Source organism: Paramisgurnus dabryanus, chromosome 11, assembly GCF_030506205.2.
Source record: "Paramisgurnus dabryanus chromosome 11, PD_genome_1.1, whole genome shotgun sequence".
NCBI lineage: Eukaryota > Metazoa > Chordata > Actinopteri > Cypriniformes > Cobitidae > Paramisgurnus > Paramisgurnus dabryanus.
In genome coordinates, this window is record NC_133347.1 from 18,722,890 (window position 1) to 18,746,124 (window position 23,235).

At 37.5% G+C, this 23,235-nt stretch overlaps 2 protein-coding genes across 2 annotated transcripts; one reads left to right on the forward strand and one right to left on the reverse strand.

Annotated features, from left to right (window-relative positions):
• Positions 1-9,015: 9,015 nt before the first annotated feature.
• Positions 9,016-14,279, reverse strand: rnf180a (ring finger protein 180a). Its single transcript, XM_065247942.1, has 4 exons — positions 13,360-14,279; positions 10,144-10,375; positions 9,668-9,793; positions 9,016-9,487 (listed from the first exon to the last, which is right to left on the reverse strand). Exons 1-4 carry the CDS (start codon positions 13,951-13,953, stop codon positions 9,285-9,287), a joined length of 1,155 nt encoding a protein of 384 aa, XP_065104014.1. The 5' UTR covers positions 13,954-14,279; the 3' UTR covers positions 9,016-9,284.
• Positions 14,280-15,214: 935 nt separating this feature from the next.
• htr1aa (5-hydroxytryptamine (serotonin) receptor 1A a) lies at positions 15,215-17,576 on the forward strand. The gene has a single exon (XM_065247943.1). The coding sequence runs from the start codon at positions 16,042-16,044 to the stop codon at positions 17,248-17,250; it is 1,209 nt and encodes a 402-aa protein (XP_065104015.1). The 5' UTR covers positions 15,215-16,041; the 3' UTR covers positions 17,251-17,576.
• The last annotated feature ends 5,659 nt before the right edge of the window (positions 17,577-23,235 follow it).

Sequence of the window (23,235 nt, forward strand, 5' to 3'; positions counted from 1 at the left end):
CCCAACTTTGACGAGTCATAGCTCCGCTCGAGGATTTTATAGAAACATGTGGGTTACAACATTTGAAGAGGGTGGTAGGCTCTCTAAGAACATACATCATAATGGGGTGTAAGTTGTACCCCTGGGGTGTAAGAGGTGCCCAAAAATGCCTAATGAAAAGTCAATGGGGCAAAATCCCATAGACTTAACATTGCAAAAATTTTGACGGGTCATAGGTACGAGTGAGGATTCCTTAGAAACATGTGGGTTACTAAATTTGAAGAGGGTGGTAGGCTCTGTAAGAACATACATCACATTGGGGTGTAAGTTGTACCCCTGGGGTATAAGAGGCACCCGAAAATTCCCATTGACTTATAATGGGGCAGGAAACATGCCCATATAAGGGAATAAAACAGTTCCAGATGGGATATCTTTGGTTTACAGTGTCGTAGAGATAAGTGGGTGGGCTCATTTTACTCGGGCATCCAATCAGTCTCTCAGGATCATCCCAGAGCTATTAAGCCACGCCCCTAGCAACAATTTTGGGCACCCTAGCAACATCTCCCATAGACTGCCATTATAAAATGCCTAGATGGATATCTTTGCACCACAGTGTCAAAGAGACATAGGGGTGGGCTCATTTTACTCAGGCATCCAATCAGTCTCTCAGGATCCTTACATAGGTATTAAGCCACGCCCCTAGCAACCACTTTTGAGCACCCTAGCAACATAAAATTCAAACAGTTATATCTCAGCATCAGAACATCGTAGAGACACGGGGGCTGGACCGTTTGACTCCTGACTTAGAGTGTAATCATTATGGGATGCCAATTTTTTCCCTAGCAACCAAATACAGTACCCTAGCAACAGAGTAAACAAAGCCTTATATCTCCGCACCAGAACATCGTAGAGACACGGGGCTTGGACCGTTTGACTAGTGACTCAGAGTGTAATCATTATGGGATGCCAATTTTTTCCCTAGCAACCAAATACAGTACCCTAGCAACAGAGTAAACAAAGCCTTATATCTCCGCATCAGAACATCGTAGAGACACGGGGGTTGGACCGTTTGACTCGTGACTCGGAGTGTAATCATTATGGGATGCCAATTTTTTCCCTAGCAACCAAATACAGTACCCTAGCAACAGAGTAAACAAAGCCTTATATCTCCGCATCAGAACATCGTAGAGACACGGGGGTTGGACCGTTTGACTCGTGAATCAGAGTGTAATCACTAGTGGATGCCAATTTTTTCCCTAGCAACCAAATACAGTACCCTAGCAACAGTGTAAACAAAGCCTTATATCTCCGCATCAGAACATCGTAGAGACACGGGGGTTGGACCGTTTAACTCATGACTCTGAGTGTAATCACTAGTGGATGCCAAATTTTTCCATAGCAACCAAATACAGTACCCTAGCAACCGCATAAACAAAGCCTTATATCTCTGCATCAAAACCTCATAGAGACACGGGGGTTGGAACGTTTTACTTTTGGGTTGGAGTATAATCATATATTGTCCCGAGAATTTTGCCACGGCAAGCACCACTTCACATTTTCTTCAGGAAATGTACCTATCTAGTTATTATTATTATTATTCTTCTTCTGTTCATACTTTTTACCAATTGTAACTCCTCCTAGAGCTTTCAAGCTACACCCACAAAACTTTACAAAACTTTTAAGACTGGTCCGTAGATGGGTGCTATGACTTTTCTAACTGATGGGACCTACCGAATTCCTAAACGGGGCGCTCAAACACCCCAAATTTTCCATTGACTTAACATTGCGACAAACTTTGACGGGTCATAGCTGCAAGCGAGAAATTTGTAGAAACTTGTGGGTTACCACATTTGAAGAGGCTGGCAGACTGTGTAAGAACATACATCACATTGGGGTGTAAGTTTCACCCCTGGGGCGTAAGGACCACCCAAATTTCCCCATTGACTTATAATGGGGGAGGGAACATGCCCATATAAGGGAATAAAAGCGTCCCAGATGGAATATCTTCACTTTAGAGTGTCGTAGAGACATGGGGGTGGGCTCAATTTAGTCAGGCATCCAATCAGTCTCTCAGGATCGCCCCATAGCTATTAAGCCACGCCCCTAGCAACCATTTTTGGGCACCCTAGCAACATATCCCATAGACTGCCATTATAAAATGCCCAGATGGATATCTTTGCAGCACAGTGTCACAGAGACATGGGGGTGGGCTCATTTTACTCAGGCATCCAATCAGTCTCGGAGGATTCTTATTGAGGTATTAAGCCACGCCCCTAGCAACGAAATATGAGCACCCTAGCAACATAATAAACAAAGCCTTATATCTCTGGATCCGAACATCATAGAGACATGGGGGTTGGGTCTTTTGGTCATGTTAGCCTTATGCTAGCTCTATGCTAAGTCATACTAGCTTCATGCTAGTTTCGTGCTAGCTTTATGCTAATTTCATAATAAATCTTGCTTACTTCATGCTAATCATGTTAGCATCATGCTAGCTTCATACTAATTCATGTTAGCATCATGCTAACTTCATGTTAATTCATGTTAGCATCATGTTAGCTTCATGCTAATTCATGTTAGCTTCGTGCTAGCTTCATGCTAATTCATGTTAGCTTCGTGCTAGCTTCATGCTAATTCATGTTAGCATCGTGCTAGCTTCATGCTAATTCATGTTAGCATCGTGCTAGCTTCATGCTAATTCATGTTAGCATCGTGCTAGCTTCATGCTAATTCATGTTAGCATCGTGCTAGCTTCATGCTAATTCATGTTAGCATCGTGCTAGCTTCATGCTAATTCATGTTAGCATCGTGCTAGCTTCATGCTAATTCATGTTAGCATCGTGCTAGCTTCATGCTAATTCATGTTAACATCGTGCTAACTTCATGCTAATTCATGTTAGCATCGTGCTAGCTTCATGCTAATTCATGTTAGCATCGTGCTAGCTTCATGCTAATTCATGTTAGCATCGTGCTAGGTTCATGCTAATTCATGTTAGCGTCGTGCTAGCTTCATGCTAATTCATGTTAGCATCGTGCTAGCTTCATGCTAATTCATGTTAGCGTCGTGCTAGCTTCATGCTAATTCATGTTAACGTCGTGCTAGCTTCATGCTAATTCATGTTAGCGTCGTGCTAGCTTCATGCTAATTCATGTTAGCATCATGTTAGCTTCCTGCTAATCATGCTAGCATCATGCTAGCTTCATGCTAATCATGCTAGCATCATGCTAGCATCATGCTAGCTTCATGCTAATTCATGTTAACATCATGCTAGCTTCATGTTAATTCATGTTAGCATCATGCTAGCTTCATGCTAATTCATGTTAGCATCGTGCTAGCTTCATGCTAATTCATGTTAGCATCGTGCTAGCTTCATGCTAATTCATGTTAACATCGTGCTAGCTTCATGCTAATTCATGTAAGCATCATGCTAGCTTCATGCTAATTCATGTTAACATCATGCTAGCTTCATGCTAATTCATGCTAGCTTCATGCTAATTCATATTAGCACAATGCTAATTCATGTTAGCATCATGCTAGCTTCATGCTAATTCATGTTAGCATCATGCTAGCTTCATGCTAATTTATGTTAGCATCATGCTAGCTTCATGCTAATTCATGTTAGCATCATGCTAGCTTCATGCTAATTCATGTTAGCATCATGTTAGCTTCATGCTAATTCATGTTAGCATCATGCTAGCTTCATGCTAATTCATGTTAGCATCATGCTAGCTTCATGCTAATTCATGTTAGCATCATGCTAGCTTCATGCTAATTCATGTAAGCATCATGCTAGCTTCATGCTATTTCATGTTAGCACAATGCTAATTCATGTTAGCATCATGCTAACTTCATGCTAATTCATGTTAGCATCATGCTAGCTTCATGCTAATTCATGTTAGCATCATGCTAGCTTCATTATAATTCATGTTAGCATCATGCTAGATTCATGCTAATTCATGTTAGCTTCATGCTAATTCATGTTAGCATCATGCTAGCTTCATGCTAATTCATGTTAGCATCATGTTAGCTTCATGCTAATTCATGTTAGCATAATGCTAGCTTCATGCTAATTCATGTTAGCATCATGCTAGCTTCATGCTAATTCATGTTAGCATCATGCTAGCTTCATGCTAATTCATGTTAGCATCATGCTAGCTTCATGCTAATTCATGTTAGCATCATGCTAACTTAGTGCTAAACATGCTAACATGGTAACTTTTGGTATCATGTTTACGGAAAGTTATAATACTAAACTAAACTTGTTTTAAATTTCTCTCAATCTGTTTTAAACGTTCAGGCTAGGCTTTGTCAAGCCAACATAAAGTTTGTCTTCAAACTTTTCTATCTAGTTTCATATTTGAAATATTATTTTTTTCTCTGTTCTTGTTTACTTATTCATTCTGCAAAAAGAAAAAAAACATAATATTCACCAACTATTGTGACAATGATAGTTTCTAAAAATTCACAATTTTCCCTCATGAAAAAATACTTTGTTATACTTTAGTATTCACTATAGTAAACTGTGCTATAAGCAAGCTATATGCCTGTTAAAGTAGTAAATTGTAGTATATTGTAGTATAACTACTACACTTTCTTAAAGTACAGTACATGATATTGTGATCTGATAAACTGTAGTAAATACTGTAGCATAGGCCTACTTGTAATGGTATGGCTCGAAAACACGATTATCTAGGAATTTTACAACAGTTTAGCCAGTAGTAGTATTAAAACCTATACCGTTTACTTTTAACCAGTACTGGTATTTTCTTTCCATATTTGATTTTGCAAACTTGCTTGTGTAAATTATGAACTTTTTTAAATTATTAACACAATGTAAACCAGATTTTTTTTATTTTATTTTTCATTATTGTGTTTAAAACATGTTTTAAACAATAAGTTAGACAGCACCCAGAGGATAAGCTAGCTAGCTCAAAGTCCAGAGTCCAACTATAACAAACACTGATCACCATACTGGTGACTTTAAATGAAACAAAACCAACATATAAACCTAATAAATGAATAGTATTTTCTACAATGTTTTACAAAACAAGAAATAGTGTTTTATAACAGTTTGTAAATTATAGAATTTAACATTCCTCTAACATTCACACAACCGTTCTTAAAACATAAAAAAACTGGACTAGCATTACAATTAATGGACTTTCTTCAACAAGAAAAACTTGAATTTTTTGGCAGGTTTTTATAGACATAGAAATATTGCTTAGGGCAAGTTGTTTGTTTTTCATTGGCTTAAGGTATAAAATATAGATGTGAACTATTACTCCTTTTTTTGTGAATGAAAACCTATGTTTTTTTTGTGCAGATGAAACCGTAAAACCTTAAGATTTTTAGTTAAAATTAACAAATTCAGAAATTGCAAGTTGGGTCAACTTAAGAAAAATAAGTGTTGAAACAGCAACACCACACAAAATACTTTTCATAGCGTACATACTGTAGGTCTCAAAATGCACATCCATTTTAAAAGCAATCCAAATGTCTCCTCTATGTCTTCTGAAGCCAACGATGGGTGTGTGTGAGAAAACTATTAATATTCATATACATCTGGGGAGGCTTGACAGATTTTTTGGTAATGATAAATATGGAGAGTGTGACTTATAAGATACTTAAAGGTCACCAAAGGTTTAGAGTAGACAAAATGGCAAACTTCATCAACACATGATTGAAAAACAACTTTTTGGGTAATTCTGGATTTATTTTGCAGGTTGATCATCCTTTATATTTATATTTATATTTTGCTGGATCATTAGCTTGATAAGTTTAATCTAATTAAATAACTTTTGTTGGAGCAGGCCAATGTTAATGACCCTTATTATTTTTTTATCACATTGCACATGCTTAGGCAAGTTCTCTGCTATACCAATGTGGAATTGGACGGGCAGTTTGTAACAGTGTGGCGGGCTGAATGCATTTTGGGAAATCTCATCGCAAGTGCCATGCTGAGCTTGCAATTCTGAACTCAGGTTATTACCCCAGTTTCTCTCACAACCATATCAAGCATGTCAATGTTGTTTTTTCTAATGTTTAAAACAGCTTTTATTTCACAGGTACCTGTATACTCAACCAAAATCTTTTTCTCAGGCACACTGTGTTCAGATCGCACACATGCTGCTGGACCATTCACCACGCATGACCTTCTGCAGATTCTGCCCATTAAGGACCCTATTGTAGTGGTTGAATTATGGATTGTGGAAATACACTGTGTTAGATAAAATGCACTTTATATCAGGAGTAACCCTACTTTACAATCTTAAAAATAAAGGTTACAACTTTTAATGTTAGGAGTTTAAGACTCATAGTTAATTTGGCAGGGTGTGTTGGCTACATGATAACAGAATTTTCATTTTTGGTTGAACTATCCCTTTAACAACATGTGTTAAGCCATACAACAAATCGGCTTCCTAATAGATTTCCCAAAGTTGCTGGAATATAATTTGGCTTTGATCCTTAAGCACCAGCAGGGACAAGAGTTCGTTCAGAGACTGTTAAAATTCAAGGCAAAAATTTTGACAGGAACAGAACTTATTAGTGGTCTTATCAGGCACAGATAATGATGCTGTGTGTGCTATAATAACATGTTTAGACATGTCACTTTTGATTTAAAGTTGTGACTTGTCCAGTTTAAATTCAGGATAGGCGGGGTTACATAATGTTCTAGGTACCCCCAACTGTTTAATATTAAACATCCTGAGATACTATCAACCATTCTAATCAACTATTTTAAGTGAGGAAAGTTTATCAATACATGCAAGTGCATGAAATGGACCTTGACAGTCTCAGACAGTTTGTCTGTGTCTGGTAAGTTTCCAGTGGAGAACATCTCAAATGATATTTATTAAATATGCATTAAAGTCAAACATCTACTTAAGGAAATGTACAAGGAAATGTACTAGTGGTTGACTCAAGCTTTTAATTGTAATGAATCCTCATTGTATAAAAAGCAAGAAATGAGAGTAGATCTAACATTAGACAGCTTTAATGGCAGCCTACGCCTTTTGTTGTAATAGCACTGTATGTCATTGTGTTTGTGACAGTACCAATGTAACCAGTCTAATCTTTCTGTGTTGTGCAGCCATTGAAATGGCTAAATGTGATATGCTGGGCATGTTGGTAACCAAGGTGCCTAAAGAGAAGAAAGGATAATGTGCATACCAAGAGAAAGCCAATCACAAACCCTCAATCTTCAGAGGTGGTTAACGTATAAAAACATTAAAATAGAAAAGAACACAACAGTCTAACTGCAATAACATTCTTTTATATTAATTTACATGTTTACTTTAATTTCAACATTAATCTAATGAGATGGGTAGGCACAATGCATGGAGCACAGCAAGTCCATTCTTGTTACAGTTGCTAAACGGTGCACACAAACTTTGAGTTGATTCATCTGTGGACTCTTATTGTCATGCTGGCCTTTCTGACGGTGGTGCTTCTTTTCTCTCCTCCACTGGCCTCTCTACTGGCCTTCTTGCGTTGTCTTTGGTCGATATTAACCAACGTTTAAATTCAACAAAAATAATAGCATAAACTTAAAGCATAAAAATGACCTACATGCACTTGTCGGAATGTTTAACGGGGTCCTGTAAACTGATCTGCTGCAAATGATGTTGCAATCGTAAAATGTAAATTGAAAGACTAATAGCATTTTATTTTTATTTAAAAGACTTTTTTTGGTGACAATTATGGATAAAGAATATACTATTTCTCATTGTTAAAAAAGTATTTGACTTTTGAATTGAAGTTATCTTGCGACCCCCCGTGATGTCTCACGATGACCCTATTGGGGTCCCGACCCCTACTTTGGGAACCACTGCTTTAGATCAAGATAGCTTTAAAGGTACCTTTGAAGGTACCTTGACAACATAGACTTTTTTCAGCATGAATATTTGTATAGATTTCCAGTAATAACTAGCTCAAAGCTAAATGTCACTATTTTACTGAAAATGTTTACTACAGCAGTTATTATATTTAAAATAAATTCTAGGTAATATGAAGACAAAAGGTATCAATCTAGTTCATGACTGTACATCAGGGCTATTTAATTTTAAACCTGGAGGGCCACAATTAATAAATGTGACCCTGGACCACAAAAACTAGGGTAAACTTTTTGAAATTATGATTCATTTATGATCTGAAAGATAAATAAATAAGCTTTCCATTGATTTATGGTTTATTACATATATATATATATATATTGAAAAAATCGCCTTAAAAGTTTTTCAAATTAAGTCCTTAGCAACTGCATCCACTCACAAAAATAAAGTTTTTATATATTTACAAAATATCTTTATGGAACATCAACTTTTTTGTTGCAGCACTTTACATAATATCCTACCAAGCCCCTAAAGTGACATTGGAGTAAAAAAAATCAAAAGTTTAGTTTCATGTGCTCATGTGAAACTTTTGCGTTCTCACGTGAAACTTTCGCGTGCACAAGTGGAACTTACATGTGCTCACGTGAAACCTTAATGTGCAGAAAAAAATTTGTTTCAAATGCGCACATGAAACTATCGTGCGCACACTATCGCGCGTGCATTAAGCTTAATTGTTTTTTTCTCTCTATGTGCCCTCAGGGGCTCCGTATTACGGGGACATGGAGCAAAAATTAAATAAAGTTAATTTTTTTGTGCGCAGTTGAATGAAACTAAACTTTAGATTTTTTTTACTCCAATGTCATAAAGGGCTTGGTAGTCATACTCTAATGGCATAAAAAAATCGACTGTGTATTGATGGCTATAAATACAAACATACCAATGCGACTTAAGGTTTTGTAGTCCAGGGTCACATGCAGTAAAATTCAAATAAATAGTAAATTATTTCTAGTAAATTTTAAAGGTACTTCTTATTTCAAAAGATTTATCGAAGAATGTAAACTTAGCGATAGTTATTTGTTTGGGCAAAAAAAAGAAAAAAAAAGAATAAAATCAAAACAGAGCAAACCGTTTTGAGTATTCAGTATGGATAGGTTATAGTAGCACAAATGATTTGTAAAAAAAAGACTTTATTAAAGTATTCGCAGTACTTACCCAAATACATTTTAGGGCCACTGTAAACTTATGAAATAAGTGTGCTTAAGGGTTAGTCAAAGCTCTGGCAACATATCAGGCAAACCCCAAACCCAAACTCATTATATTTTACATTCATTTATGATCATATTCTTAAATTTCAATTGGATGGATGCATTTCTTCCTGTCACTGATAGTCCAATGTAGGCCTACTTGCCTGTCTTCTGTACTGATATGAAATATCTTACTGTACCCTGCAGACAGCTTTCATGCACCTCTTTTTAAAATGAAGAGAAGAAGAAATAACAGAAGCAGCAGAAGATAATGAAGCCAATGACCCAGTTGACAGAGTATATATAGATGATCACCATGTCCATGTCAAATCGCCAGCCATGCGAATCATCCTCAAAGTTAAAGGCATCAAGCCTGTATCCGCCGCGAGGGAACTGCTGCCTGCCAGTTGGACTTGGCTGTCTTTGAAAGCCTAAGACAAATAGATACAGAGGAAAGGTGAAAAATAAAATAATACCATTGTGTTAATTTCTAAGTTTTACTGCAATTTGAAGAATATCTCATTATCACAATGCTATCTTGCTATTCCCATTTTCAGCATGCCATTTTTATTTGTTTTAGACACTGTATCCTTCAAGAAAAGTAGTTTTACCTCCAAACATTCGAAACATTTTACGACAGCTCGGAAGGGGCCATTTCGCGCAGCTTGCTTTCTGAAAGGTCTGCTTTCGAGACAGGTATTCCTTCGGGAAGAATGTACGTGCTGTATGGTTTAGATCTGTGAAGAGTGGGATGTGTCAATTTATTAATCTATGAATCATCAGTGCGCTCAGTGCTATTACTAATAATTGGTCAGAAAAACTCATTTTATATGGATTTATTTACAAACATACCTCATATTACAGTACCTTTAGTTTGGCTACAGAACAGCCTTGAATTCTGTTCAACCTCTGTTAAGAGCTTTCAACGTTTTTTAAATAAATATGAATATATCGTCTGCATTCATATAATTTCACATTGTGAATTTGCTGTCTCTTCAATGGGGCTTCCGGTAAGTGGACAAATAAAGCTTTTATCAAAACACAGTCCTCTAAAAAGTCCAAAATATTCAGGATGTTAGAAACAAACCTTTCTGGAAGAAAACATGTGTAATGGTGGTTCTGCACAAAGGACAGGGTGTGTTGGTGGGGCAGTTTTTGGCCAGCGTCCGCAGACAAGGTTCACAGAAGATGTGGCTGCAGGGGTGGCACATGTATGGACTGAAGTAGACATCCAGACACACAGCACAGATGTAGCCTTCACGATCCGGCCCTGGTAACGCTTCATCCTCACTGCTGCTAGATGGGTTCCCTGTAGAGCTCTTCAACAGAGAGAGAAATTACTCAGTATTAAACTAAACAATCTGTTCAGGTTCACCTTTACTAAAGTAGAGTTACTCCATTTTTTTATGGGTATTACATGCAGCCACATAAGCAGTGGTTGTGTCTCCCACATATGACCCCTTCTGGAGCACAGGGCCCTTCTGCATAATTACAACAATCACACCCTCAAGGGCCTATAGGGACGCTGCCCCTCGTTCCCTAGGTGTGTCATTATCACCAAATGCACATCTCATAAACGACTTCACAACCACAGCACAGGAACTCATTGTGAGGACATCAAGAAATTGCCACAAAAAAATGCTCTGTTAACAGCAGCAACAAAGTTTAAACCCCTCCTCATACATGCAAAAATACATTATAACTAATATAATAGTTGTTACGTTTGATCTGAAATGTGACTGTGACTTCAACAGACTACATTCTACTTGATCTATTTTAAACTTTCCTTGAGTTCATGCAGCTTTCATGCCCTGATAGTATTTTGGAGTCATTAAATATTTTGTACTTTTGAAAAGTCATTTATCACGCCGCAGGCTCCTTCTTAATGAATTAATAATGATATAATCTTTATTAAATGAATGATTTCCATGTTCTCTTTTATTATTTGGTATGGTTAAAACACTGATAAAGAAAAGCAAAAGCACTATCGGAATTATTAGTGTCACTGGAAGAGATTTTGGGATACTTTTTACCTTGCCTGTTTTATAAAGGGTCCTTACTTCCCTCTTACCAAATCACAACATGCTCCACTTAAACCCAAGAGAGAATGACAATGAGTGGGCAGCATGACATCATTCCTCTTGAGTACTGGTAATCAGATAACACGGCTATCTAGTCCTTAACACTGTTTCAGAGAGATCATCTCTGGTTCGTGATTTCCAAGGAGACTTTTAGTCGGCTGGGTATTTATTTTAATGTTTAAAGGTTTTTAATTTAAAGAGAAGTGATTGGGTGTGGGTTAATATTGCTAAATGACATTATTGCATTAAATGAAGAATTTCTAGTACAGAACCTGTTGATTGTTAAAAGCTGCCCTCTGCTGGAAAAGGATCAATACTGAACTAATCATTTATCAAACACATAACTGCAGTATTTCACTGTTACATCACAATATAACATTTATAATGCACATTATATATTACAGTATGATATTATTACAACTTCAAATTTGGCTTTGTTTGTTAATGTATGCTTCACTCTTTTAGTTTTATATTTGTTTTGTCATTTGCCATTAAAACTTGTGTTAACCCCAATACATCACATAATTCTACATATAAACCAATACCACATCACACTAAATATCTCCTAAAAAATAAAGGTCCTTAAAGGGTTGTTTGGAGCAATGGCACAAGCGAGCATTTTTGGTTTTCCAAAGAAACATTTGTGCACAGGAAGCCTATAAGGATGTTAAAGGTGCAATGTGTAACTTTTAGAAGGATCTCTTGACCGAAAAGCAATATAATATACATAACTATATTATCAATGATGTCTTAAGTCCTTACATAATGAACTGTATTGTTTTTATTACCTTAGAATGAGCTGTTTTCATATATATACACGTATACATGGCGGGTCCCTTACATGAAAGTCACTGTTTTGCGCCGCCATGTTTCATAATAGCCTTAAAACGGATTGATGCTGCATCCAAAACCACCTACTTCCATACTATATAATAGTAGCGAAAAACAGTAGGCGAGGCAGGTAGTATGTCCGACTACGCAGTATTCCAAAAACAGTATGCGAAGTACCTGGATGAACTACTAATTCCTGTAAGATTTTGAAGCGTGCTTACGATGGACACTTCACTATCCCACAATGCCCCAGGAGCAGAGTTATGCAACTAAGAAGAAAGGCGAAAGCAGTGATGCGGCCGTATTCACGCTGGTATCACATGACGTGATGACGCATATGTCACGTGATGTATCAACATGGCTGATGTAGTATGTCCGAATCGCATTCATACTACTAGGATTCATACTATGCAGTTCCTACTGTTTTAACAGTAAGTAAGTACTTCATCTTATTCAGTACCTACTGAACGGTATGTGGTTTCAGACAGAGCCAAACTGTTCTATAAAGCGCGTTTTGTCAATTTGTTGTCTCAGACGATGAAGTGTTTGTTGTGTGGCGGCTACCGTAGCTTCTCTATGCGTTTCGAATGGGAGGGGTGAGCTGTTTACTGAGCAGTTGGTTGCAATTCACAGTCTCACCACTAGATGCCGCCAAAATTGACCAAGATACAGCCAGACAAGGTACAGTAAAGGAACCTTTATGTTAAAGAGCATATGTAAACCAAGTCACAAATATATAAAAAATGTTTGCATTCCTTGCCTCTTTTATGTAAGGACTCTGAATGTGCAGTACTGTGCAAAAGTCTTAGGCCGCCACCACCACCAACTTTGTTCTTTTAGCAAAGTTTTATTGTCCATCCATATTTATTTTTCACTCTTTTTATTAAGATACAAACAAAAGATACAGGAATTATGTACACAAAATAAAAAACAAACCATTTTCAGAACTAAATGTCTTCTTCAGGCATCAGTCAGTATTTAGTGTGACCTCTCTTGCCACTAAACACATCTTGAGCGTTTTTGAGGAGACTGAAGTCCTGAAGACATTCGATTAGAATTAAAAATTATGATTTCATTTTTATTAGGTTTAAGAGATCCTGCAGCTGCCTGCTATTGCTTAAGTGGAAGGAGAGTTTACCCTAAATACTTGACACTTCAGCTTATACTTTTATACTGTTTTTAATACTACATACACATTTCCTGTATTTTCTGGTTGTATTCTAATAAAAATACTTACTAAATATTTATATGATCACTGAATTGCAAAAACAAAAAAAATCTAATGGTAGCACGGTGGCCTAAGACTTTTGCACAGTACTGTAAATAGTAAATCTCATAGTTCACTCTGCTATGAATAAAAATACTTGTGTGTACTTGTGTGTACGTGTCACCTGCAAATTCTCTTGCAGCTGTCTGCATCGTTCTCTCCTCTTCTGTCTTCTCCTCAGGCTCTTTAGTCGTTTTTTTTCTCTCTTACTAAGCCTGCGCTCTCTGGTGGGAGTGGGTGTAAGCAGAGATGAAGCCACGCTGAGCTCTGCTGTAGCTCTGCCAGTCTGTTCTCCAACCTCATGTTCCTCCTCCGAGCTGCTGACAGACATCAGAGGAGCTCTGCAGTTGAAAGAGCTGCCTGCTTCCTGATCCTCGGGGGAGATCTGAGAGTCTCTAATAATATTCGACTCAACAGGTTCTAGCCCAACCATCCTAGAGAACATACTTGTCCTGTCACGAGAAGACTGAGCAGAGGAGCTTGTCCTACGGCGCGGGGAGGAGGAAGCCTGGTGGCTGGACCTTAGCATATCCTCTGGAAAAAACGGATCATAATTTCTCCCTGGGGATTCTTCGCCTCTAGCCTCTCGACGAGCATCTGTATAATCCAGGCTAAGGGCCTTCCTGTGGGCTTGTCTGACATCACGGACCCTCTGCAAAGGCCTGACCTCCAGACACAAGGCCTCGGCTGTACACTCAAGTACTCCATGTGAATCCATCTCCAAGAATGGATGATTCACTTTTCAAGCTATCCATCTCCCACTAAACCCAACAAGTTAAAAGTCACTCCACAGCAGACAAGAGAATATATAAATTACATGAGGCCTAGCGCTCAGAGGCAGCAGGAACATGCTGGCCCCCCGAGGTATTTTGCACTGTTGACAATGGCAAAGCTGCATAAATAGTGGCAGTTCAGCGACACAATTGTCCCTGGGGCCTATAGAATTCAAACAAGCAACAATGCATGCATTGTGGAATAACGGTGGCAAATTTAGGTGAAATAACTAGACCAACCTTTTCAATTGACACAGTCAGCTCTTTTTCTCTGAACAGTTGGAGTGTCATGAACCGTGATAGACATGAAACGTCTGATGTGTTTGTTTGTTTGTTTGTAACTAAATTATGCAAACTTTATTTAGTCTTTAACAGTAATTTAGCACAGTTGCAAGTGTAACTTTATTTTACAATTGCAAGAATATTTATACGAATGTTGTGAAGTGAGAAGTGAACTGACAATTTAAAAAGACACATTTTCAAGTTTCACACAACTTAAATGTTATCCTTCAGAAAAAGTGAATTTAGTGAAGAAGTCATGTTTTTGCAAGCAATGAAACAAAACTATATAACTGTATTGAAAGATAAGCGCCTGCAAGCAGTTTACAAGATCTACATTTATCACTTATTGTGGGTTCAAACCCATGACATTTTGCTCTGCTGACACAATGCTCTACCACTGAGCTATATAGGAAGTATCTTTATTAGAATACAGTCAGAAAACACAGGATTTTTATACAGTAGTAAAATTACTGAATAAAAATATAACTTATAATTGAAAATTATAAGATAAAGTGACAGCTATTTAGTGTGACATCCCTTGAGCAATAGTATCGGCAGGCTTTCTTAAATCTAAATTAAATGAAAACCTAATTTCTAATCTAATGACTTTAGGACTTCAATCTCCTTAAAAGAATTAAGAGGTAAGTGCCAAAGAGAGGTAAGACTAGAATTTAAATGTACTTTAGTTTTAATTAAATTGTTGATGTAAAGAAAAATAACTTAATATAAGTTAACCCTGTAATATTATATATATATAAAAATAAATTTAATGAGCAACTACGATTAATATACATGATTTTTTAAGAACAAACCTATATTAACTAATGATCAGTTAATCATTAACATACTCTAATGTTTTCTAATGCTTTTGTTGAACGTCCGTATGATTTAGTATCAAATAATCTTCTGTAATGGTTCGTTGCGCAAAAGCCAATGTTGTAAAATGCATGAATATTTCATGAATCAGTTCGTCCAGCATAAAATGAGCTGGTAGAGGGAAATATCTGTGTTCAGCACTACACTATGATTATATTCTTTCATCTTTTGCTCTGTTCTCAGCAGATGGCAGCAAATTTCCGTTCTGTGTAGCCTAACACGAGGAGCTGTCCGTGGTACTGAACGCGAATTTTCTCAGCTATTCCTGATACCAAAATATTTCTAGAATAAATTATTACAATAATTGCATTAATCGTCAAGATGATCTGACGATTGCAAACATCGTTCTTATTGATGTGATTTATTATTTGTCTCAATTACTGGACAAAGCAAAACAAAACAGTGATAGACTACTTTAAAAACACCTAAGGATGTTGTTGAGCACGTGAAACGTGCATTTATCAGAATTTGTTAAGAAAGAAACACTTTGCTCATAACTGAAACTTAACTGACGGTTTGAATGTCTTTCCACAACTTTAAATCAAAGCACCTGCTGAATAATTCATTCATCTCAGTACATGCTTAAATGGAAAAGCCATACCCGTAGAACAACCTGGCGTTTAAATCTTTGCGCACAGACGTATAGCTGATCGACAACTGCTGTTCCCAAGTGCGCGCGCCAACCTCTCAGCCATCTCTGACGCACTCGGCACGACTCGTATAAATGAATTCACTTCGTCACCGGGCGCCAATGATACCAGTGTGCAGCACTTCCTGAGACCAGAGACCGCCATGCGTCTTCGGAGCTGCGAGGTGACGCTGGACACCCAGACTGGGGTACGGGACTGTTTGTGAATACCGTGAGCGCTCTCGCCATGGAGAGTTTCAACAACACCACAGACACTCAAGAATCGAATGGGAACACGACGATAGTAAGTGAAGTTACTCTGAGTTACCAAATAGTCGCATCGCTTTTCCTGGCTGCGTTAATTCTGTTTGCCATACTGGGAAACGCGTGCGTAATTGCTGCAATCACCTTGGAGAGATCGCTTCAGAATGTGGCTAACTATCTCATCGGCTCCTTGGCAGTCACGGACCTCATGGTGTCGGTGCTGGTGCTACCCATGGCGGCCCTGTATCAGGTTTTGAACAAATGGACATTGGGACAGGAGATGTGCGATCTGTTTATCTCTCTAGACGTGTTGTGTTGCACATCTTCCATTCTGCACCTGTGCGCAATCGCTTTGGACAGGTACTGGGCCATCACTGATCCCATAGACTATGTAAATAAAAGGACCCCCAAAAGAGCAGCTATCCTGATCAGCCTCACCTGGCTCATAGGATTTTCCATCTCCATTCCGCCCATGTTGGGTTGGAGGAAACCCGAGGACCGGGCAGACCCAGACGCGTGCACTATCAGCCAAGACCACGGGTACACCATCTACTCAACTTTTGGAGCTTTTTACATCCCCCTCATTCTCATGTTGGTACTCTACGGAAGGATATTCAAAGCGGCGAGGTTTCGAATAAGGAAAACGGTGAAGAAAACCGAAAAAGCAAAAATATCAGACAGATGCCTTAGCGTTTCTCCGTCGTTGTTTGCGAGGAGGGCGAACGGCGAGGTGAACAAAAACTGGAAGCGCAGCGTGGAGCCGCAGCCCAGCCTGTGCGTAAACGGAGCGCTTAAACACATCGAGGACGGAGAATCGTTTGAGATTACAGAAGTCCAAAGCATCTCCAGAAACCACCTTGCCCTGCCAAACAACCCGCAGCCATGCTTCGAGAACAGACATGAAAGAAACACAGACGCGAAGCGTAAAGTGGCTCTGTCCAGAGAGCGCAAAACCGTGAAGACTTTGGGAATCATTATGGGCACCTTTATTTTCTGCTGGCTGCCCTTTTTCATAGTGGCGCTTGTTTTGCCTTTCTGTGACGACTGCTTTATGCCGGATTGGCTGAGGTCAGTCATCAATTGGCTCGGATACTCCAACTCACTGTTGAATCCCGTCATATACGCGTACTTTAATAAAGACTTTCAAAATGCGTTTAAGAAAATCTTGAAATGCAAATGTATCAGACAGTGAACTAACAGTGAGGAACTGCAACATTTCGTCTCATCGAACGTTGTTTTATTTAAACAAAGCTATTTAACGGATTCTAATATCAGATATTGATTGTTAAATAACAATTGTTAAATAATAATGATCGAGTGCCATTCATACGAAGGGACATACAAGGGCAGTACAGCACAAGAAGAGGTAGAGCTCTGTCCTTGTCTATATGTTTATCTGTGAAGTTTTTTTGCTTCCACCACAAACTGCATACAGTATCCCACTGGACTGATTCAGATGACAGATAACTGTCAGACCACAATTACAACAAAAGTCTGCGTTGTTGCATTCAACAATAAAGCCCTTAACAAAAAAGCCTGGTTTCTCTTCTGTATGTTATTAATGTTCAGGGTACGGCACCGTTGAGGGATTTTCAGAGCACAAATACTGTATCAAGGGCCATAATTCAAGATAATTCATGAAGACAATGTAATGTTATTATTTCTCTTTCTTTTGATTTCTTTTAATAAAATTGCTTAGACAAAGTAAGTAAAATAAAGAAATAAAACGATTGTATTTCTAAATCATTTAGTAAAGAGAGAAAAAGTATGCAATTGCATGGCATCTGCAGGATTACAAAGAAATTTCCAACGCATCAGTACAGTTGTCAACCCATTATAGTTAAGAGTGATTCTTTTTATTTGCAGAATAATTCAAAACAATCAATTATTGTTAGCCAACAATACACATGCGCTGTCATATGTCACCATTCACATCAACAATTCAATAAAAACAAGATAAAACTTCATCTTTCCATCAGATTTCAAAGTAAAGCAATCCAGGTAAGGTTTCGCACTAGGACTGTGTGTTAAACCACCATGACAGTTGGTATCAGAGCACACAATCATTAGTTTGCCTCAGGCACAGCTCGACCAATACCCAAGGGCCTTCTGTAACTCTGATACTGCAGTCATACCACGCTCCATCACACCAGCATCTTAGGACCCTTAAATCTGCAAGTCCAAAAGCAAAGCAATTTAAGTGATTAAAAATTCAAACTCCTTTGTGGATTCTGGAATTGTCAGTGAGCGGTCTAATACCCCCAGACAAGTCTGTGGCAAACAGCAGCTATCGATACAGACTTCCTCTCCGATGTATCTGCTTATTTCAACTCCTTCATCTCCAGTGACATTTCGCGTTCAGTGGTCACATGCACACACAGTGTGATAGAAAAAGCAATGATGCAAAAATGTTACTATTACTGTACGAACTTCCTGAGGCTCTTAAGCACAGAGAAATGTAAATGTCAAAAAAGATAAATGGAAGAGTTAGTACAGAAAGTATTTTCTTTAATTTGTCATTCACTTTACAGTGGTAATGTGCCTTTTCACTTACATACTACATTTTGCATTAAGAAAGCTGGAAGGAGATGACAGCATTGACAACTTGACAATAGATATTGTGAATGAACACAAAGCACTGTGGGAGTAAAAGAATTGTGTAACTCACTCTTTTAATCTACCAGCGCTGGTTAAAGGGACCATGAACTAATTTTTACCTATTTTCACCTGTGCAGGTTTTTTTTAATGGTCTGTCACCGCCGTGATGGTAGTCATGCCCCCGTGTCAGAGTTATAAATTGCCAACGACTAACTTTTGCAGGATGGGGCCATAAGAGGAAAAGCAAAGTATGAAATTTATTCCCCCTGAGGAATGGAGTCAATTTTTTAAAATTGCAATGAGAGACATTCACAATGTCACACTAATGCCGTGTAACTATATGTAGATCTCAATGGCAAATACATAAATAAAATGGTCTGATCCATCTCTATACAGTGTTCAACCTTTGCTTTTAAAAGCTCCATCATTTGTGGCAGAACAAAGTGATACATTGCATCAGTGCAAAGTCTTGCGAATCAAGATTTTCTTTTTCACTTAAAGTTGTGAAAGTTTCATTCCCTGCTGGAACGCAAAAGATCAAAAGCATTATATGAAATTAGTTTAGCATCAAAGGCAGATCTGTAGGTGTATTGGTTTTGCTGTAATGAAGTACAGCATTAGTGCAGCCTTAAACTTTGTTGTTACATGACAGGATACACTTTAGTTTATACTTCTGAACGAAATCAACCAAATGATATACTTTGAATTTTAAAGGGATAGAAAAGATTAAATTATATATACAGTAAGGTCTATGCAAATACACCTATTTTTTGCTGAAGCACAAGCAGCTTCTGTGATTTATTTTATCTGAATTAAGTTTCCTTTTAAGAGAAAGACCATGACCTAAACCTGAGTTCATGCTAATGCTTGCATTTTAGTGAATCATTCATCACAATCTCTTGAGATTTTGTCAGGAGGACTATTTTTAGAGAGGGTCAAACTGAAAGAGATTTAAGGGATTTATTCAGAAGATTTGTGATATATTGTCTGCATAGGCAAATACTTCTAGTGTATGCTGATGTGTAATGTATATGATGTTTTATGGTTGGCATACGGTATATAGCATATACGTGGGCACTGCATGGTGTGTTTGACTGTAGATACAGCAGAAAGGATGGTTTAAGGGCAAAATAACTCACAAGCCAATGACTGTGAAATGTGGTGTAAGAGAAGTTGAAAGACACCCACTAAAATTATCCATCAACCTTATTTCACATTCATCACTCAATCCAGTTAATGGTTGCTACTGACACATGATGTTTTACATTTCATATTGTCTTTAGCAAAATGGCAAGTAAATTACTCTTTCGATCATTCAGCGGTGTTCGGCAAAAGCAAAATAATAGCAATTTAACATCTTGTTTGAATCTACATAGAGACAGGCTGATGAGCGTAATAAATTCATTGTGTTATTGGTCATGACTGTGTCATCTCTTAAGCCCTTAAAAAACCATAGTGTTACAGTAATGTCTGATTCCCCCTGACTTAGGAGCCTTAAGGCTTTTGTTTATTTCATAGCGTGATGAAAACTGACCCTCCTGTCACCTTTATCACACATGAATGTTTATACTGACATAACCATGACATGTAATTGGAGTTTAAACAATGTTTGAATACAGCCTGTCTTCAATTAAATGTTATACAGGTTTTTCCGACTGCTCTCTCTCGCTCTCTTTCTCTCTGTCTCGCTCTATCTCTGGTTACATTAAACTGGTAATTCCATTAGCTTCTTTTCACACATATAACCCAACCGTTTAAGATTCAGCAGAAGGGCTGGCTCATTCAAGACAACTTTCCATAGCTGCATAAGAATTGCTCAAAGCTAGTGAATCTTAACATTAAAAGAGAGAAAATGTAGCACATGGAGGAGCCGTTGCTGTAGTCATGGCATGCTGATAGTCTATGTAAGCTAGTATGGGCTGTTTTTGAGAAGTTACTGCAGTAATAATGAAGTAAGATTTGTGTGAGAAAGAGTGAAAGAATGTATAGTTTTATTGAGTTTTTTATAACGCGTATGTGTCTTGTATACAGTATAGTGTAAATGTAAATATAATGTATGTTATTGCCAAAAATATATTGCCAAAGCACTTATATGCCAATAATGCTATTTGATTCTTAAAATTGAGAGAGAGAGAGAGAGAGAGAGAGAGAGAGAGAGAGAGAGAGAGAGAAAGAGAGAGAGAGGGAGAGCGAGAGCATTTTTGAATAGCTGTCTGCCATGACATGTCCTCTAAGGAAATCGATAGCTCCGTCTTTGTATTGTTTCAGAGGTTATGTGTGTGACAGAGCCTTGCAGTGCTGATCTGTTACTATATCAGACTCATTTGGTCTGTTTAGATTAAAGATTAAAACATTAAACATATTGCATAATACCAACATTTAAAATGGTAATGATATGAGGACAAGATTTGTAGGTCTGAAAAATCTGATGCCTCATTCATAAAACAATTAATTGAACAGTGAAATGCTTCATGAATAAGTAAACAAATGCTGCTCTTTGGCCCATGTAGAAGACTTTTTCAAGCAATAAAAATGATGTGTGACACAGTGATTTTATCATGAGTAATGTGTTGTTTACAATAAAAAGCAAACCTTAACTTGTAGAAAAATCGCATTATGGAACAGAGTCAGGTGTGCATTTATATTTTCAAATTTTACAGATGCTTCCAACACAGCTCATTCAACCAAATTTAAAGTTGCAATTATCTGTTTTGTATAAAAACATTTTATTTCTTAGGACAATAGTACCAGGCTAATACAATTTTATTCTTTATGTATAATGCAACACAACAACACTCTTAAAAAGTTAAGGTGCTACAAAACTTCTTTATACGCCGATGTTATAAAAGATACCAAACCAATGGTTCTTCTGTGGCATTGTGTAGCACCTTTCTTTTTGTACAACTCCACAATTGCTTGTATCACGCTAGGTTTGTTTTAATAATTACTGAGACATCAGATTGTCTTGTACTATAATTATATGCTAATCTATTTAAATTGTCCACATGCAGCGTACAATGTTAGAATTACATTCAGATGAGTTGAATAAAGAGCAGTTCTCTTATCAGTGCATTCATGTGACTATCAGCCCACTTCTATGGCCACCGGACCTCTCATCTAGCACAGAAATGTCTGTAGCTTAAGCTGTGTCCTTTTCCTCCATTCATAAGAAATAATACGCAACTATTCGGACACTTGTGGCCGCCCCGCTGTGCTGGTCACCATGGAGATGCACTAAAGCCGAACCTCGGCGGTTCTGAGGGAGCAATTACCTGATGACATCAAAGCCCTTCAGTAGCATAATAGAAGCATGCAGGGCACACGGGCTTCAAACAAATTAGTGTGAAGATTCCCCTCATTTGCATTAAATTTCCACTCCATGTCCAATGAACTGAGAGCAGCATCAGGATGCAAATCAATGTTAAGAGTAAACAATGTTTGATGCACCGGAAAGTACATTTATGCTTCTGGAGAATGAAGGAAAATTTGCTAAATTTTCTTCATTATGAAGACATTCCAAGTAGGGTTGTTGTTCATTTGCTAACATTTAAGAAGTTTTTATTTTTAAGGAAAATAAATTAGTGTTTCACAGGGAGTTGATGTGACAACTTAATGACTTACAGTTTATAAAAAGCAAGACTAACCAACTAAATTCAGTGACTGAAATAGGAAAAATAACAATGTAACCTCAACAGTTTTTAAGATAATACGCAAAAGTATTTGACATGCCAAGCAAATCCTAAATTACTTGCAGTCAACTATTACAGTACATGCTCACATTTTTTGACAAGCAATGAAAAGTCTTTACTTACTGGGTACAGTAAGTATAGACTTTTCATTGCTTGTCAAAAAATCCAAATTCATGCAGAGCATGCTGGGAACTAAGAATCTCCTCCCCGTGATACAATCTATATTAAATTAAAGCAGTACTAATTTAAGTAAACAACAACATAATTAAATGGGCGGATGATGCAATTTAAAAATAACATCCCAAGGTCTTATTGATGTACAGAACAAAATAGTGTAATGGGAATACTAAGTCAACAAACGGTATGAAGTGCATCTGACATGTTTTCTTGTAAATAAGCATTTTTTTGATGTATTTTTGAATGGCCTGAAGCCAGAATGAAGCGAACGTATTTGATGAATGTATACGTGCCGAGAGCATTCAGTCAATATCATTATCTCATTTGTAACTTACCTGATATCGGCTTTTGTATCTGAGCTTTAAAGAAATTAAAAATTTGTTTAATATGCTTAAAAACTGTGATTTATAATCTCATTAGATTGAGTAAGCAGGGAAATTATTATTACAAGTAAAGGTAGTTAAGCCACATTTCAAAACACATTGGTGCATTTGTAGTTCTACATTATTAAGTATCTGAGTTACTTAAAGGGGACATATCATGAAAATTTGACTTTTTCCATGTTTAAGTGCTATAATTGGGACCCCAGTGCTTTTATCGACCTAGCAAATGTGAAAAGAACAACCCAGGAAACCATTCTCTGCAAGCATGTGAAAAAATATGTGAAATTTGGCTTCCCTTGTGATGTCAGATGGGGATAATACCGCCCCTTA